Here is a 17,271-nt window from a genome sequence, read left to right as displayed (position 1 = left end):
AAAAAACGGTGATGGATAAAGCCCTGATCTTTGGACTGGGTAAGAGTGGTCTGCTTAATTCAGACACTCTGTTCATCACCACCCCCTTTTCTGAATCATTTTTGTCCACCATAAGCGTGGAAGGGTATACTCAGATGTGAGTCCCTTGCTCATTGCACCATCAGGATTCAAGCAAGCCGGGCCGAAGACGGCTGAAATGCCAGAAACCGGTCCCCGGAAGCTTGTTTCCTTCCCAGTATAAGAATTGGCTTGGTAGTTTGGTCTGCCCTGTTCCCATGATGCACTGGGCCAGGGTCAGACTAATTTGCATATAGCCAAGTTCTGAGCTGGGATGGTGCAGTGAGCTAAAAAACGGTGATGGATAAAGCCCTGATCTTTGGACTGGGTAAGAGTGGTCTGCTTAATTCAGACACTCTGTTCATCACCACCTTTTTTTCTGAATCATTTTTGTCCACCATACGCGTGGAAGGGTATACTCAGATGTGAGTCCATTGCTCATTGCACCATCAGGATTCAAGCAAGCCGGGCCGAAGACGGCTGAAATGCCAGAAACCGGTCCCCGGAAGCTTGTTTCCTTCCCAGTATAAGAATTGGCTTGGTAGTTTGGTCTGCTCTGTTCCCATGATGCACTGGGCCAGGGTCAGACTAATTTGCATATAGCCACGTTCTGAGCTGGGATGGTGCAGTGAGCTAAAAAACGGTGATGGATAAAGCCCTGATCTTTGGACTGGGTAAGAGTAGTCTGCTTAATTCAGACACTCTGTTAATCACCACCCCCTTTTCTGAATCATGCATCTATCCCAGCAAGTCACCGCCACAGAGAGCAACACCCCAATTCGATTAATTCTCTGACGACAATTAAGCAACCTAGGGAGCATAGACATGTGTATAGTCTTAGGGGTAAATGATGATGTAGACAGGTCTCTCCGATCCAACCATCTAGCAAGCCACTGAAGCTGAGCCGCTAGAAAGTAGGCCTCAAAGTCAGGGGCCCCCAGTCCGCCCGCCAACAGGAGCCTCATGGTCTGCAGCGACACTCTATTCCGAACACCATCCCACACAAAATCCCGCATTATCCCATCAAGAGTCTGGAACCAGTGTTTGGGCACCACAACTGGCAGGTTGACAAAGTAATATAAAAGTTGTGGCAGTTTTACCATTTTGGCTAATGCCATGCGAGCCATGACTGGAAGTTTGAGCGTACGCCAAAAGGCCACATTCGCCCTAAGTGTTCTCAAGGCATCCCCTAAATTACCGTCAAATAAATCAGTTTGTGTGTGATAAATCTAGCTCCCCAAGTATTTGAAGGAGACCAAAGCTCATTCTAGGCTAGGCGGTAATACTGGTGGCCTCGGGAGAGCGGGTTGCAGTGGTAATACAGAAGTTTTCCGCCGATTCAAGCGTAGACCAGAGAGTCCCGCAAATTCTTCCAATATGCGTTTCGCTGTGTGGATCCCACTGAGGCCATCCCGAAAATATATCAACACATCATCAGCATATAGTGATATTATGTGTTCGGCCCCATCGAGGCGGATCCCCAATATACTCCCTTCTTGTCTAAAGAGTTCCGCCAGTGGATCCATCGCTAGTGCATAAATCTGGGGCAACAGGGGACATCCCAGTCTGGTGCCTCTATGAATAAGATACAGAGTCGATATTACATGGCCAATACGCACACGTGCTCGAGGTTTTGTGTATAGAATACAAATCCACTTCTACCATCCTTCTCCCATCTGCATTTTCTCCATTACTGCTAGTTAAAAATCCCAGCGCATAGAATCAAGAGCTTTTTCCAAATCTATCGCAACTACTAGCGCATCTGGGAAATTCCCTATATCCAAATGGAATATGACATGGTACAATCGCCGAAGGTTTTTGGAAGTGGATCGTGTAGGGTGTGGGAGGAGCCGGGCAAACATGGCGGCTGAGTTAACTCAGCCAGAGGTGGTCTTTCCCCAGAGATGGCAGCAATGGACTAATATACTTTGAATAACGGACCCGAATGGAGCTCTACCGCCACAACAATACTCCCATAACGGTGCAGAACTTACTCGAGATCCAGTGGGTAATTGTCGTAATCGCTAGGGTCACGGAGCGGCTCATCGCTGGATACTGTGGATTGGAGACGGAGCTGGCCCGGGTCCAGGGCGTTGGAAAGCAGCCGAAGGTAACTCCGATCAATTCTCAGGAGATGGTTACAAAGACGGGGATGAAGGGCAAAGGGAGGTCTGCAGCGGCAGAATCCCCAAGGCAGACCACATCTGAGAACCCGGCAGAATCGGATGTGGTTCCTGCCATACAGGGCCATAGGCAGCCGCGCCTGCGGACGGAGAACACCCAGGATGGAAAGGGGAGGGGTGCAGAAGCGCAGCCCCAGCAACTAAGAACCGCTACTATTGTCGATCTGTTCCGGGGGACTGCAGCGAAGGACCAGACATGTATCAATAAGGAGGAGGCTGCCAAAGGACAGAAAATTACCGGTAAGCCACCGTTGGGGGCTGGGGAAGTACAAGAATCTGGTCCCATTCAGATAACTACCTCGAAGCCGTTACTGGTACAAGCTGCAACCCCTATAAACGTAGCAAATGCTGTGGATGTGTGCACTGATGCTTTAGGAGCCGCTGGTACTTGTTCTGTTGATACAAGCAATGAAACTGGGGTACAGCAGGAGGAAGGTTTGGGTCTCCCGGCAACCCCAGATCTAGGGGTGAAAGAAAAAGAAGTAAAAAGGCCCCCCAAGTCTCATAAGGAGAGAGATGCAGACCCAGATGATTTTTACTCATTCTCCGATGCTACATGGTCCGGATTAGGCTCAGGGCAGGGGTTTAATACAGAGTCAAGTGAGGACGTGGATCGTGTAGGAATAAAACCAGTCTGGTCCTCATGAACCAAGCACCTCATATGAGGCAAGAGCCTAGTCCCCAGCACCTTGCTCAGTATCTTAAAATACATATTTAACATGGATGGTAGTCGAAACTCAGTCAATTGGGCATGTGTGTTTTTGGTTTTAGGAAGTAGGATCACTAATGTCTCATTAATTGAGGGCAGCAGTAGCTGTTCTTTAAGTGCAATGGCATACACCTGTGCTAGTTTTGGGGTTAGAATATCTACAAAGGTAGCGTAAAATTCAGCAGGGAGGCCATCAGGTCCCGGTGTTTTCCCTCTAGCCATATCTCTGATAGCCACTCTAATTTCTCCTGCTGTAACTGGTAGTGCCAACGAGCTTTCAGTGTCGCCTGTCCAAGCTTGGCAGTCTCAAGCCTTCGAGACATAAAAGGGGTTCACCCTCCCGGCTCACCTCCAGCAACCCATAAAGCGACTCATAATAGGTATGAAACGCAGCTTTAATAGCCCTTGGAGAGGAAATTATCTGGCCCTGTCCATCCGTTATAATGGGAATAGGTGTATCCCTACTTTCCGGCCTAATCAACCAGGCCAGCAATCGTCCAGCTTTACCTCCCTCCATGTGTTGGTTCAATAGGTAGGTTTTGAGGTCTAATGCCCTCAATCTATCCCATGTGGAATTATAGAGGCTTTTCACTTCTGCCAATTTACCCTGCAAACAAGAATCACCTGCAATTTCCCTATCCAGTGTCAGGATTTGTTCTTCTAAATCATCTAGTTCCTGGGTCACCATCCTTCAGATCCCCACCTTCTGTCCCATACAGTGTCCCCAGATCACCACTTTAAACACTTCCCATTCCACTAATGAGGAGCTTGCTGTCCCTTGATTTTCGTCAAAGTAGTGTCCCAAAGCTGCAGAAAGGAGTTGGGGGAAACCATCATCCTCCAACAATGCTGGGTCTAAGCTCCACAAGGGAATGGGGGTCCTCTCAGAGGTGGGTGTAAATTGCAAGAGTAGGGGACTAGGATCAGAAAGGGATCTACCCAGATATTCCTCCCGTCACCACATTGGATAATGTGGCCGAGCAGAAGAACATATCCAATCTTGTGTGTAAATCATATAAATGTGAATAATAGGAGTATTAGCTGCATTGTGTATTTTGTAACCTCCATATGTCCAGCAAGTCCCATCCCGCAATCCAGCTAAGAAGAACCTTCGCCGTACCCTTTAGTGGAGGAGTCGATCTATCCTTCTCCACATCATACACACAATTGAAGTCTTCTCCCACTACTAAGTTTCCATGTGATATTCCTGACAATTTACCCGATAAATGCTTGAGAAAGGGAAGCTGCTCCCAGTTAGGTGCATACACACTGCATACCGCTATCTCTTTCCCATTTAAAGTGCTGGTGATAACTACGAACCTCCCATCTGTGTCTATTATTTTCCGAGTGAGGGAGAAGGGAACCTCCGGGCGGATCCATATTAACACACCCTTGCAAAGGCCGGGTACGTGGTTGCAAAGAGTTGTCCTCTCCACCTACGTCTGAGTCTAGTGACCTCGATCTCTGAAAGGTGCGTCTCCTGTAGGAGTACCACTTGTGCACCCCTGCGTCTGATATAATTTTGGATACTGTAGCGTTTCAAGGATGAACCCATACCTCTAATATTCGACGTTAGAAATGTATACTCCTCCTCCATCAGCATTGCCAGCCATTAGCATGTACAGCCCCTTCCTTCCACTCCCCATCTGCCCGCAAAATCATGCCAGACCATCTGGTGTATAACAACAATCCCAACCATAAAACTCCCCAACCCACGAGCGGTCTGACAACTGTCAGCTTCCCAAACTTACAGTAATACCACATAACAGTTACCTACAACAGGCAGTTAAGGCACCAGGCTACGAGTACCAGTGCCTACGGGGGAGCGTGGTCTTCCCTCCCAGGTTATTTAATAGTGAAAGAGGCAGGAAGACGTCACAGCCTGGCGGGCCGTTCCAACCCCACCCAGGTACGCCCACCCAGATGCCCACCCAACCATTCCCCAACACAGCAGAAACATAAAATAGAAAGAGAGAAACATATCACAGGTCACATGAGCTCATCAGCCGTTTGAGGAGGCACTACAGGCATAGAACCACTATCAACATGTGAGTCATCAGTCTCAGAGTTCTCAGTTCTATATTTCGCTTCCGAGTCCCTGTCCAGGGAGGCGTCTCTGCTACGCATCATGACAGACATGGCCTTCAGTGCTTCAGCTCTCTCTATTGCTGTCTTAGAAGTACTTGGTTTCATTGTGGTATTTCATCTGTCGTTTCTCTTGGGTTACCGATTCAGGTCTGTGTTCCGAGCGCGGTCTGGGATTACACTCTGTTTTATAGGCCTCAACCCATTCCCAGACCGTCTTGGAATCCTCATAGAAATCAGTTTCCCATCTAGCATTATTTTGAGTTTAGCCGGTAACATCAGTGCATACTGAATCCCCTCATCCCTCAGTGCTCTTTTTACTTCCAAAAAGGAGGTATGGAGTCTCTGGACTTCCGGGAATAGGAACACCTTGTTATTATCCACTTTGTAGGGCTCAACTGTTCGTTCTCTCTTTAACAGTAGGTTCCCGTCTCAGAAAGGGAGAAATTTGGCCACCACAGCTCGCGGTGGGCACCCAGGAGCCGGTGATCTGGCTGGTACTCTGTGCGCACGCTCCAAAGTGTAGAATTGCGAGAGTCCTTCAGGGGCCACTACCTCCCGGAGCCATGTCTCCAGATATTGGGCCATGTACGATCCTTTCACTCCTTGCAGAAGTCCAAGGACCCTTACATTGTTCCTCCTATTGCGTCCTTCTGTATCCTCTGCCCGCCTTTCTAGGACATTGACTCTGGTGGTCAAGTCTCCGACCTGTGCAACGAGGGTCTGATGCGCAGGAGTAAGTGTACCCAAGGATTGTTCGGTTTGTTTCACTCTCTCCGAAAGTTTAGTGTGTTCAGCTCTTAACAACCCCAGACCCACTGCCACCGTACTGATGTCCTGGTGCAGGGTCTCCTTTGTGTGGGCGATAGCATCTAGTATTTTAGCAAATTGTTGGTGGATGGGCACTTCCGTTTGCTCTCCCCCGTCGTCAACTGTTACAGTGCCTTTCGTGTTCTCCTCTTGGTCTGGGGGGGACCTACCTGTTTCGCTCTAGGTTTCCCCATTTGCAACGCGGCGTGGGCTCTTGTGGATGAGTGAAGGCGCTGCTCCCCAGGGGGGCTCGACACACACGTCAGTGTCTCCGGCCCCACCACTCAGTTATCCGATCAGAACTTTCCAGGGCTCTATGTATCTCAGCCTAGGTGGACTATTATTGTGCAACTACAGGGGTATATCTGAGGAATTACCGTTTGTGCCTTCCAGCTCCTGTAGAAAGATCACCTGCAAGGATGAGCTACCTCCAGAGTTACATCAGCGTCCATCAACTATAGGGCCTCTCAGGCCACAAGTAATAGTCTCAGCGAGAGTACCCCTAAGTGTTGGTACATCCCCCTCTGGGCACTAGCGAGGTACCATGCAGCCACTATGAGTATCCTCCAACCTACCTAGTACCCCTATTCGATGTCGACACAGCGCACTGATGAATACAAACCAATGACCTTTAGTCCATGGGGGCCATTAGGTAAGGGTGAGCAATTTAACAGTCCCACCTCAAGACAGCGGCCAGTCTGTGTGTGTCTTTCCCACTCAGACAGGTACGTCAAGTAAGACAATGAGCAGCGGAGGGCGACAGGTGACAATTTGGGCCCAAATCCTGCAGAAAAGTACTTCATGCAATTTCCAAACTCACTCGCCCCTGGATAGTCCCTCCTCCACCTCACTGGCCAACCCAAAGGTACTCAAGCTCACCCGTTTTTGGAGTTTGTGGTGGCGGCGCAGGGAACGGAACCCCCTTCTCATGGAACCGCACTGATGACGGTGAGGGAAGAAGGTCGAGCAGCAACACCTCTCTCAATGGCGCAGATTCTCAACCCTCTCAATTGCTGGGGGAAGGTCCGATATTAGCTGTCTTCAGGTAGGTCCACGTGGCCCCACTCCTCGATCCTGACTCCCCCCACTCCACAAGGCCTCAGGAACCATGGGGATCTCGGCAAGCACTGCACAAGCCAGCATACGCCTCCCACCGACTGTGGGCCGCCAGTCTACTATCCGCTACGTTCTCTTCAAGCTATGGCGCATCCAACTGATCCTCCGACTTCGCAGCTAAGCGCTCATCTCATGCGCCACCCCAAGGCTGACGATCCTCCCAGTGCCTGTACTTCACTCACCGCTCTTCACTGAGGCCGCAGCGCTTTGTGAGCTTTCAGCACCCGTGTGATGTCTGAGCGCACCTCAAGGCTCGCCGTTCTTGCAGTCCCAAACTCAGCCTCGGTATCACACCAACTTCAGATGTAGTCCGTATTACTTTAATGTGCCTCCAGGCCATTGGATATGCCTGCCGGTCACCGCTGCCGGCCGGTACGTGTGACTCAGTACGATGTTCCGTGGTCCGTTTCTCCTCAGGCCGCCATTTTACTGCAGCGATCTCTGCTTGGATACGGTCATTTGGAAATTCTCAGCAGGTACTTGGGGTCAGCATACGCCAGCAGCCTCTCTAATAGTTCTCATGACGTGGGCCCCCAGTATTGCGCCCCCGGGACTGGGTGGAGTCACCTATATTCAGGATAATTAACCTGGCTGGTGTGGAGCTCTCAGCTCATGCGTCTGCCATAATTGGCTTCAAAGCCACGCCCCACCCCTAGGTGTCCAGGGTTAAAGCCAAGGGCAGTGCCCTGTAGGGGGCCGAAGTATGGGGCACTTGGAATCTGACTAAACTTGAGGTAGGGGAGAATACATTCTTGAGAGCACTGACTAACCTCCCATATAATACTCCGCTAATACAATTAAGACGAGATCAGGACCTCAATTCAATGACATATGAGACCTAATTGAGGCTGTTACATTATTGGAGAAGGTTGAAATACTATGCAGATCTTGACGACCATCGTGGACCCTTGGAGGAGCTAGTATTACTGGACAGTCATGGTGAAATTAGTGGTTATCTTATGTCCAAATATTACTAGTACACATCGCCTTTAGGGAACCCATGGGCCTACTCGGCATCCCCGACCTATCTATTCAAGACTACACCTAAGGATGCATTCTGAGACCATGTAAATTCCAGCAAATTCCAGAATGTGTCCGAAAGGTTGCTTAGTTCTCTTTATTTTTATTTTAAACCTGATTTTCAATTTGAACCCTTCTTGGATTTTATTAACCCATTTGCTGCTAAGTCCCTTTTCCTTAAATCCCTCCTAGAAACTTTACCATTAATGTCTTTATTATCAAAGTGGAACCATTTAAATTCAATAAGTACTGTATGTCAAGTTTGCCAACAGCCAGAGGAGTCACTAGTGAACGTTATTTTATTCTGTTCTGGTTATACCTGGCCAAGAAAAACATGGATCATCCCTTTTTGGAAGCAATTTGGATGCTGTCTACTAGAGGTTACCACACGGTTCCTCTGTACAGTATCCTCTCAGTTAGTTGCTTTGTGGTATCCTAGTGCCTTCCTTGGAGCAGGTCCATCAGATACAGGGTGCTGGAGTGATTGGCTTTCGAATTATGCTTTCTCTTTGTCTCAGTCTCCCAGTACCGATGTATTTGTTTATGACCCTTAGCTTTGGTGTCCTTTGTTTGTTGTATTTTAACTACATATCTTTTTAAATGCCAATTGTAACTAATTATAAAATATTTTATTTATTACATTTTAAATGTCAACTTCCATTGATCATTTAAATTTTGTGATGGCATGACACAGCACCGTGTTGTAAATTGAGTTTGTGTACCTTTAGTTTTACATATGTACTGTATATGTTTATGTACTTTTATGGTTGAAAACTCTGAATAAAGTATTTGATGATGAAATATTTTACACATCTGAAAACAAAATTAAATTAGTTTTCTCTACATTTTCTCTTATAGGTGATTTAATTAAAGAAAGAGGTAAGTTTATAAATTGAGCAATCATAAATAGATCTTATATAAAAGTAAATCTGAAAGAAACATATTAGTTATAGATTCCTTACCTTAGAATTACCCCCAGGCGCCAGACTGGATCTGGAGAGTTTTTTTGTCAGCAGTACCCCTGCACGTCGAAAGGTGGCGTCGGTCAGCTCCGCAATCGTCATTTGCATCGTGGTTGCCGGGATGACGTGTGGCAGCTACTTAGACACCGCACTCGCGCGGTTACATCAGTTCTTTCTTTTTCTGCGCTAGCCAGTGCAGATCAGGGAAGAGCGGTACCTCTAGTACATTTTTGACTAATCTTTTTGCGACTTTTGTAAACTTCTTTTTAGAGTCATATGACACCTGGTGTACGAGGGATGCCCGGTTTCAAGCAATGCAGTTCCTGTAAGCGACTGATTTCGGTGATGGATCTGCACCGCATGTGTCTTTTTTGCCAGGAGCACAACCATGACCACAAGTTGTGCTCTGACTGCCGGCCCATGGCCCCAAAGACTTTGCGGGAGCAGTCCCATAAGTTACTCGAGGTTCGGAAGTTGGCTCCATGCCGCTCAAGGTCCTGGTCCCGTGGGAGGTCGAGGGACCGGTCGCGGAGTCTTCATCATTACTCCTCGTCGAAGTCTTTGCACTCAGGGTCAGGTAAGTCGAAGCACAGGAAGAAGTCGAAGAAGCACCGTCGCTCTTCGACTTCCCCCACGCCTGTAGGCTGGCGCAGCACAGGGTGCGAGTAGTGCCAATCCCACAGCTCCGCGTGCAGAACCTCCAGGGTCAACTCCGGGCTTCCCTCCCTTTCCGGGATCGAGCTTGACATGAGATACAAATAGACCCCATCCTCTGCTATGGTACAAACACTGACTTTGTCTGGCCAGAACAGCCCAAGACGTAAAGGCTGCTGCTCCAGTATCCCTTTCTGGCTTTGAAAACTCTTTTTATTTACCTATAGTCAGCATGCAATGATCCTGGAGAGGTACATCAGGAGCTCCGCAGTGGCTCATAGCTGTTGCAGAATGTGTCAGGAACCCTGGGACAATCCCATTCAGACTTTCCTATTTCCACCACGTTGTCCTTTCAGACGCTATAATTTCAACTTTTTTGGCTAATTTCAGTCTTTTTTAGTTTTTTTTCTAGAAAGCGTGAGTTTTAGAGCTGCGAAAAAATACTAGAAATGTCTGCACCATATGCACCTGCTGTCTAGGATTGTATCAAAATGTTATCAATATCTTCTCACTATGATGATCGACATTGGTGCATTTGCAACAATGAGCATTTGTATTATTTTGATATAATCAGCAATCAAATACTATAAAAACCATATATCAGTCTTTAGCTAAATAGTAGCTTCCCTCCAGGGATATTGAGTCAGAGGTCATGGAGGCTGGTGGCAGAAACCTCAGTCGGAGGCAACCGCAGTGAGAAGTGACCTTCAGCCGGTTGCTGTTTATGTTCCAGCTTCTGCTGCAACTCTGAGGGGGGCAGCCCAGACGGAGTATCATATTAGCACACATGGCAGGGCTCAGAATACCTGGATCTTTGAGTTGTTTTTCATGACACACTCAAAATAACAAATACTGCAGTATAAGGGAAACCTTTGTTGTAATATTGGGTAATTCCTCCATGTGAGATGGGTATTCCCAATTCACTGTAGCTCTTTGGAGTTTCACTTATAAAAGGCATATAAAAGTAATCCCCTTCTGTGATTTCTAAGTTTTGAATCCCATGTTTATTTAACCTGTTCAATACAAATGACACAACCTCTTGCAATAGGAACAAATTACAGGGTCCAAGTTACAAAACATCTTGTTAACAGTGACGTCTTTTAAAGAGGGCTTACAGTATCATACATTTCCTATAATAGAATGTGAGAAGTATTTGAGATGTCTAGAAATATCAAAAATGCTTGCACCATATGCTGTGCAGGATTGTTTATAAATGTTAACAGTATCACTATGGTAAAGGAGTTGGCTCATTTGCTGCTTGATTGTCTTGCCCTATTCTTACTTTGCGTCTGAAAAACCTGTCATTGTTCTCAAAATAAAAAAGTAGAATAAGATAGAATTGGAGGTCAGATGATACAGAAACTCAGATATAGGACCACGCATAAAGAACGCCTTCCATCCATGGGCATCGAGGCACATGTTATGTGGCAGTGAGGAGATGTGGCCTTCAGCTGGTGACGGTTTATGTTCTAGCCTCGCACACACTGCTAAGCGGTGATAGAAAATACCTAGGGGCATATTCTCAAGGACGTATCGCCGAGTTATCGCAACTTTAGTGCAGCAAATGTTGTGATAAGTTTTACGCACCATTCACAAGCTGGTGCTCACAGCCGATATCACCACTTTTCCTGCGGTAGCATCCGCAAAAAACATTGCCACGGATGACACCGGCAACTAAAGCTAATGAGATGCAGAGTAGGCGTTCCCGTGCAAAAAGCAGTGACAACACCACTTCACAACATTCTCAACGACCAACCAGATCTGTGATAAGATCACAAAACATGTGATAAGCAGTGTTCCCCGCAACGTGCATGGCTGCTTGCGCGCCCACGTCTGTTTCTCAGAGCGCGCAGTCTGCTTGTGGAGCGCGCACCCTCAGCAAATCCCGGGAGATCCTTCGCGCTGCCACTTTTATAATGCGAGCGGTGCAAAAAATGATCATTTTCTGGTTCCTGTGACTCCTGCACTTGCTGCATTTCCTTCCTAATGAAGCGCAGCTGGGGGCTGTTGGTGGTCCTTTGTGAAAATATTTGTTAATCGCAGCACCGTAATGCGCTGCAATTAACATAAATATTTTCACAATGGCCAACAATCAGCCCCCAGCAGTGCTTCTTTAACCACATGGCTGCTAGGCGTTTTCCCCCCCCTGTGCTGGAAAATGCCATTTTAGTGGCATCATGACGAGCTCAGCTCGTCATCAGCACACGACACCCGTGGGTGATGACGAGCTGAGCTCGTCATCAGCATCGAAAGGGTTAAGAAATGCAGCAAGTCAGTGTTTGGCGCAAAAGTATGTCAAAGGCGCTTTTCAGGAATATTTGGAGCAAAAGTTTGTCAAAGGCGCTTTTCAGGAATATTTGGAGCATAAGTATGTCAAAGGCGGTTTTCAGGAATGTGGGGCTGGTGGCTGCAATCAAAATGATGCTGACGAAGTTCACATCTCTTTCACTCTCCGAGGCTGCAAAATGTGTCTGCCTTGCAAAAATTTTCCTGTTACAAAGACCCTGCCAATAGAAAAGTTTTCTGCGGGAGGATTTCTTTCCAAAACGTTTTCCTGCAGGAGAACTTTCCGGCTTGAAGTTGGCTTCATGGTTTGCCAATTTGTACAAAAATCTCAAATTTTAAGAAAGTGTAACATCCACAGCACTGCTGAAATCCGAGTTGCCCGGATCCACTACGCTTCCTTAGTACAAGTGTAACAGAATAAATAATATTCAGCATCCGTGAGCACAGCAACAGGTCTTGTGAATATTTCACATCTAGTTCATCTCGGGACACTACGAGGCCGGTGATGCAGCTGGGATCAAAGGGGAGGGGGGAAGAGATCTATGTCCGGGTCAGTTTGCAACAATTAGTCCCCATTTGTCGAAGTTCGCTCCCTAATGCGGCGATGGAAGGCTTATCAGAGGATCTTCGGGCGCGATCAATTCTCCTCCGTCGGCTGCTAATCATTCAGGCCGAATGCACATGCGATCAGCCTCGTGCGCTCAATACTCATTGGGTTCTGGCTGTGCAGGAAGCGCGCGCCAGCATCTCCTTAGTCCTTGCACGTTTATCCGGCGGTGACGTCTGCATGCAATGGAGAGAGGGCATGAGCATGAGGCCCGCTGTGGGGTGTTTAAAGTCTGGGGGCATAGACGTGCTTTACACGCCGTTATTTTGTGGAACCTATTTAAGTAATAACATGTCTCATGCCATGGCTCACGCAGGAGCTCATGCGACAGGTTTGATACTTAAAGAAAAACACACATAAATAAATAAGAATGTAACACATCTCCCTCTTAACAAAATAAAGTAAAAGGGATAAAAAGAAACATAGAAAAACAATATATACAGATAAACATAAATACAATGTTATGCATAAACTTAAGCAGCTGTAAGTTACATATCATCTGTAAACCTTGTAGGAACTTTAATAACTCTTTTAGAGACTTTAACTCTATGTGCAATGGAATCATTTGGAACATTTTGTACATATCTTCCTTCCACCTTCCTGTCCACATCATGGGGTTGATGGCATTTTGCCAATCTACAAAAATTCCATATCATTTTTCACTAACAACATCTCCAATAGTTGAAACAAAATCCAAATCACACACTGTGCTGACTTCATCTTGTTTACAAGGTAACCGCGATAAACAATCCGCTGTGACATTCTTCTTCCCAGGCACGTACATTGTAACAAATTTGTACTCTTGTAATTTAGATGTTAACCTTGCAATTCTAGCTGTAGAATTCAATCCTCCCCCTACCGACAAAATGTTAACCAAAGGTTTATGGTCGATCCTAAGCGTAAACTGGGAACCCCACACATACAACCTAAAATGCTCTATTGCCCAAACACAAGCAAGAAGTTCTCTTTCGATGACAGCATATTTTCGTTCACATTCACTGAGAGTCCTTGAAGCAAAAGCAACATTCCACTCATCATCCCCTTCTCTTTGAGAAAGAACACTTCCCAAACCGTAAAGACTGGCATCAACTGTTATTATACATTCTCTGTTCATGCGAAATGGCTTAAGTGTGGGAGAATTTACAATGTCATGTTTGATCTCTTCAAATGCACGTTGTTGCACATCTAACCACTCATACTTTTCACCTTGCCTAAGTAATTTTCTTAACGGCTCCATCTTAGTAGCAAAATTGGTAACAAACTTACTATAATATTCACATAGACCAGCAAACGATAGTAACTGGTCTTTGTTTTCAGGTGCTGGGGCCTTAATGATAGCTTCGACATTCGACTTCTTAGAAACAACACCTTCACCAGAAAGGGTATGTCCTAGATACTCCACTGATTCTTTAAAAAGGTTACACTTGTGTGCTTTAAGAGTTAACCCACTTTGTTCTAACCTAGTACACACAATGTGTAAGTGTTGCTCATGCTCAACTATATTTTTTGAAAACACTAAAATGTCATCCTGGAAACATTTTACAAAACTATCAACATCTCTGAAAATTTGGAACATAACTCTCTGAAATACAGAGGCAGCGGAAGCGAGTCCAAATGGCATACGTTTATATTGAAATAAACCCTGTGGAGTTATAAACGCTGTGAGTTTCTTGGAGTCTTCTGTCAACCCGATCTGATGGTATGCAGACCGAAGACCTAGAGTTGAGAAAATGTGTGCACCATCAAATAAAGAGACTAATTCGTTAATATTCGGTAAAGGGTGGCAATCAATGACAATATTTGTATTCAAAGCTCTTAAATCCACACACACTCTCAACTTCTGATCAGGTTTTCTCACCAAAACTATGGGAGAAACCCATTCGGAGGACTCAATTGGCTCTATGATATCATCTTTTAAAAGCTCATCCAAAATGCTTTTAAGTTCCTCTCTAATGTTAATTGGGACACCTCTAAGTTTTTGCACTACAGGTGTGTGGTTACTCTTTAAAACAATCTTGTGTGAGAAATTCTTTAGTGTGCCTTATTTATCACAAAATACTCCTTTAAATGATTAATTACCTTACATGCCTTTTCAGAATTGGTGGAGTTACATTCAGCAATGTTGCCAACTAATGAAGTTTATTCCATTACATTTTCATCACATAAGGAAACTTGTTCCTTTCAACGAGGATTCAAAGTAATACCCAATTTCCATTGGTCTAACCATCCTAAGACATTCACACCTTTTTGTGAAATATACAATTTTATGTTAGTGTTCCTGTGTTTGAAATGCAAAATTATGTGGAAAAAACCAATGAAATCAATTCTATTACCACTAAAACTTTTAGCATCAATATCAGGCTGTTTGAGATCTACCATAGAAAGACTATTAGATAAAGTTACATTAAAATATTCAAGAGAAATGATGGTCCATGGTGAACCTGAGTCTACCATTAAACATAAATCAATTTCAAGAACTTGGAAAATGCATTTTGGGGATTTGAGAACTAAATTTGCATGGTCATCTATAATTGATACCACAAAACCTTCTCCCTCCCCCACGTCAACATCAGAGAAAGTGTTTACATTTTCTTCAGACATGGATGCAACTGCGCCTCTATTTTGTGAAAAAGGACGTTTATCTCTACACATGTTACTAAAGTGTCCAATTCTACTACAGTTCTTGCATTCTTTTTTTAACGCAGGACAACCAGGAAAAGATGCATAGTGTGATCTATTACCACACCTAAAACACATAGGTTGAAAGTTAGAACGTTGTTGTTGGAAATATCTTGGCCCACTAAAATTAGATTTTGATGAGTAATTTGTTGAAAGTTTCTTTGTATCAAACTTGTTCTTAAGTACACAAACTTCCTCTCCTTGAGCTTTCTTAATGGTATCCTTTCTGACAGTGTCCATCCACAAATCTGATTGTTCCTGAGCCTTAGCAGTAGCAATAGTTTCACTAAGATTTGGATTTCCCATGACCCATAACTTATCCTGAATTTTTTTGCATTTTACATGGACAATGATTTTATCTCGTATCATTTCATCAGAAATAGTACTAAAGTTGCAGTGAACACTAAGGGATCTGAGAGCAGTTAAAAAATCATCGAACGATTCATCCTCTTTTTGTTTGCTGGTGTAGAATTTGAAGCGATTTAAAGCAATGCTAACATTAGGTTTGAACCTTTTTTCAAGTCTTGCTAATGCTTCAGAATAAGCATTCAAAGAGTCACCACTACCATCAGAAGGTGAAACAATTTGAGGTAGTGATCTGAAAATGACTTGGCCTTCGGATCCTAAGCAATGAAGCAAAATGCTTTTTTTCCTTTCAGAACCCATTCTTTCTCCATCAATTGCTTTCATGTAAGTCAGAAATTCTTCCTTCCATTTGGACCATGGCATAGGAGGATCACCTTTGAGTTGAAGGAATTTAGCTGGTGGGTCAAATTGCATTATGTTTTGTGAAGCTTAATGTTAAAACAGTGAAAATAAGTGTATTTTCCTTTTCCAGTTGTATTGTAAAATTCAGCGAAATAAATTGGCCAAAGAAAGCTGGGTAAAGGATTTAACTTTAAAGAGTAAATGAAAATTGTTTCCAAAAAATGTAACTAAAATAACAAGAAAATGAAGCTTAAAACATTTGTGCCATAAATAGTGAAAATCGTGAAGGAATAAACTGTTTTGCACTTACTGGTGTTTGTCCGAAATAGCGAAGCGAGAAAATAATAAGCGTTGTCAAGGAAACACGAAGAAACACAAAGAAAATGGCTGACAGCGTCAGCGCGATGACGTAGGGCGTAGCGTCAGCGCGATGACGTAGGAGCGTACTTGCGTGTATGCTTCGTAAAGACGCTTCAAAGATCTCGGGGAGGAGAACGCCAGAAAGTTCGGTACGATGTTCCTTTTTAAATGAAAATAAAAGGTTGGACAAATGTTAAACAGAAAAAATTCTGGTTTTTAAAAGAAGAGTTACAGTGCGAAAACCAAAAAGTATAGATGTTTCCGGTATAAATGAAGTATTTCGTCCAATATATTTTAAAATGCGAAGGCGTCAATATTTGTAAAAGAGAAAATACAGCCGCGTGTGCAATCAGAGCACGAAGAAATTAAAGACAGCCTCTGGTACTATCAAATGTACATTAAAATAAGTAAAATAAAACATACCAGGGAAAACTTCAGAAATCGTTCAAAAAGTGGAGGTCCTTTTCCAAGTACCACTCTTACTTCGTGCTGCAGAGTGGTTTAAATCGTCGCCAATTTGTAGGATAAATTCAATGAAGACTGAAGTAGGTTATGTTGGGTTTTAATGCAGCACGGAAATACAAGACCAAGCAGAGCAGTGGCAAGGGTTCAACTGACTAAATTAACACTGTGCATAACCTAACTAACTCCGCTGGAATGTGGAACCTATTTAAATAATAACATGTCTCATGCCATGGCTCACGCAGGAATTCATGCAGGTGCATGCGACAGGTTTGATACTTAAAAAAAAACACACATAAATAAATAAGAATGTAACACTCCTCTTCTAGCCAAACGAGGCAGGGGGAAAAGTCAATATCTCAGCCAAAAACAAAAATAGGTCATCTCAACTACTACAAGATTTTCTTATTCACATAGAGCTAGCCACTGAAGTTCATAAGTATGTATGCTGATAGAACACAGGGTCTAGGGGCCCATTGTGTTATTTGTAGTGTGTTTGGAGTAGAATTTGCTTGCCTGGTTTGAGGTTTTAGCAAGTCCATATGGATTTACCTAAATGGGTTTGGCACTCTG

General features: G+C 44.7%; 1 protein-coding gene across 3 annotated transcripts in view; it reads left to right on the top strand.

Annotated features, from left to right (window-relative positions):
* The window catches only part of LOC147710091 (E3 ubiquitin-protein ligase TRIM39-like), a 370,919-nt gene that overhangs the window by 220,547 nt on the left and 133,101 nt on the right, over nucleotides 1–17,271 (top strand). For all 3 annotated transcript variants that reach the window (XM_086920792.1, XM_086920791.1, XM_086920793.1), the window contains one exon: nucleotides 8,839–8,859. In XM_086920792.1, the coding sequence (XP_086776918.1) occupies nucleotides 8,839–8,859 (21 nt within the window). The remainder of the gene's footprint in view (nucleotides 1–8,838; nucleotides 8,860–17,271) is intronic.

The sequence above is a fragment of the Lissotriton vulgaris genome, chromosome 5, assembly GCF_964263255.1.
Source record: "Lissotriton vulgaris chromosome 5, aLisVul1.2, whole genome shotgun sequence".
Classification (NCBI taxonomy): Eukaryota; Metazoa; Chordata; class Amphibia; order Caudata; family Salamandridae; genus Lissotriton; species Lissotriton vulgaris.
Note: the sequence above shows the minus strand (reverse complement) of the source record. Positions and strands in the feature narration are given on the sequence as shown.